The sequence below is a fragment of the Ichthyophthirius multifiliis genome (genome assembly GCF_000220395.1).
Source record: "Ichthyophthirius multifiliis unplaced genomic scaffold scaff_1120509250352, whole genome shotgun sequence".
Lineage (NCBI taxonomy): Eukaryota > Ciliophora > Oligohymenophorea > Hymenostomatida > Ichthyophthirius > Ichthyophthirius multifiliis.
In genome coordinates, this window is record NW_004086825.1 from 2,166 (window position 1) to 3,972 (window position 1,807).

The following is a 1,807-nucleotide window of genomic DNA, read 5'->3' on the forward strand; positions in this document are numbered from 1 at the left end:
TATAATTATAACTAATTAAAAAATATATTTTTATAATATCAAACTTAATTTTAATAGTATAATCTCAATTTTCAATCACAATAATAAGTTGCTTATACGGTTCTTTTACCTAATATAATGCTTAAATATTTTTATTTTAATTGATTGGATTTAATGGAAGTAATCCTGTTTCATCTTGTTTAAGTCAAAATTTATTAGGTGGATATGATATATGTGGATAAAATTGTATTATAAAGAATTAAATTAAATCAACTAAACCTGTCTATATTTATGTTATATAATTTTAATATGTACTTATTGATACATGGGATGAGTCATTAAATATTTTTATAAATGGAGAATTAATAAAGAGTTTTAGAAAAACTGATTATAAAACTGTTTAACAGATATTGAAATTGAATTTAGTAGTAACTTAGATGAAGAGGCTTCTAATGAATCTTTTCGTATAAATAAATTTAAAATTATAGCTAATGAATGTATGCCTTAATGTGCTTAATGTAAGGACTCTGTATCTTGTAGTTCTTGTTTTAAAGGCTTGTATTTAGATTTAGGAGTTTGTTCTAACTGTATTTCACAATGCGAATAATGTAGTAATGGAGCTTCTTGTGATTTATGCAATAGTGGATATTTTTATAATAATTCTTAATGTGTTTGGTGTGTCCAAATAATAAATATAAAGATATTAAAAATAGAACTTGCAATGATTGTAATTTTAAATGTAAAACTTGTTCTAATGCAACAGATTGTGACACTTGCTTTGAGAATAGAGTTGCACCTGATTGTGGATGTCCAGTTAATAAGCTTGTTTTGCATTTTTTAATATATCTATTGGATGTTAGAATTGTGATAACAAAACTTGCTAAGCATGTCAAACGCCACATTTTTTAAATGAAAATTCATGTGTAAATGATTGTCCTTCAGGTAAGTGGGGAAACATGGCAACCAGATAATGTACAGCTTGCTTAGCTAAATGTGTAACTTGTTCTAATGACAATACTTGTGACACTTGTTTTGAAAATAGAGTACCTTAATAATGTGATTGTCCTTAATATTCCTATGATCCTAATGCTTTCAATTAAGCCTGTACTATGTGTTCTACTTTTTCAACTGGATGTGCTACATGCAGTACAACTGAATGTCTTACATGTATAACTCCTTATTATTTTTAATTAAACTCAAATGGACAATGTAATTCATGCTAAACTATAATGACTAAAATATATTTTAGTGATGATTTATTGTAGTTAATTATAAATTTTAATAATTATTTTACTAATTTATAAATTAATCTTATTATCTCTAATTTGGATTTTAAACTTATTTAATTATAATTTACTAATTAACTTTGCATAAAAACATTAGATAAAACCTTTATTAGTACCAAATTATAAGGAAATATTTTGTGTTCTTTTGATAAATATTAAAAAACACTTACAATTAAACTTGATTCTGTAAGTACTGTTAATAAGGATGATACGATAAAAATAAAACCTGGTGTATTCAAACTAACAAATAATGGCTTTGATTGCCCTGATTTTCTTTAATAAATAACTGGAAAAGTGATTTTAGACACTAATCCAGTTATTATGTTAACATAAACAAGTCCTATTTCGATATGTTAATAAGCATAAATAAGAATATCTGGTATTTCTAATTCTGGAAATAGAAAGTTGAAATAAATTACTTGGACACTCGTTTCTTCTAATGTAAATACGGCAAATGAAATAACTTAAATAAATACATTTATCTAATAATAAAATAACTAATTATTGTTAGAAATACCACCATTATAACTAAAAAATAAGGA

General features: G+C 24.3%; 1 protein-coding gene across 1 annotated transcript, besides 2 other annotated features; it reads left to right on the plus strand. All coding sequences in view use genetic code 6, as the record gives it.

Moving 5' to 3' along the window:
• Positions 1 to 18: part of a microsatellite that runs on past the window's edge.
• Positions 1 to 36: part of a microsatellite that runs on past the window's edge.
• Positions 37 to 467: 431 nt separating this feature from the next.
• Positions 468 to 1,212, plus strand: IMG5_067620 (hypothetical protein; the record flags this gene model as incomplete). The annotated part of the gene is made up of 2 exons (XM_004036832.1): positions 468 to 654; positions 947 to 1,212. Coding segments are annotated over 2 exons (453 nt in total), but the record flags the coding sequence as incomplete, so codon positions are not given.
• Between the last annotated feature and the right edge of the window lie 595 nt (positions 1,213 to 1,807).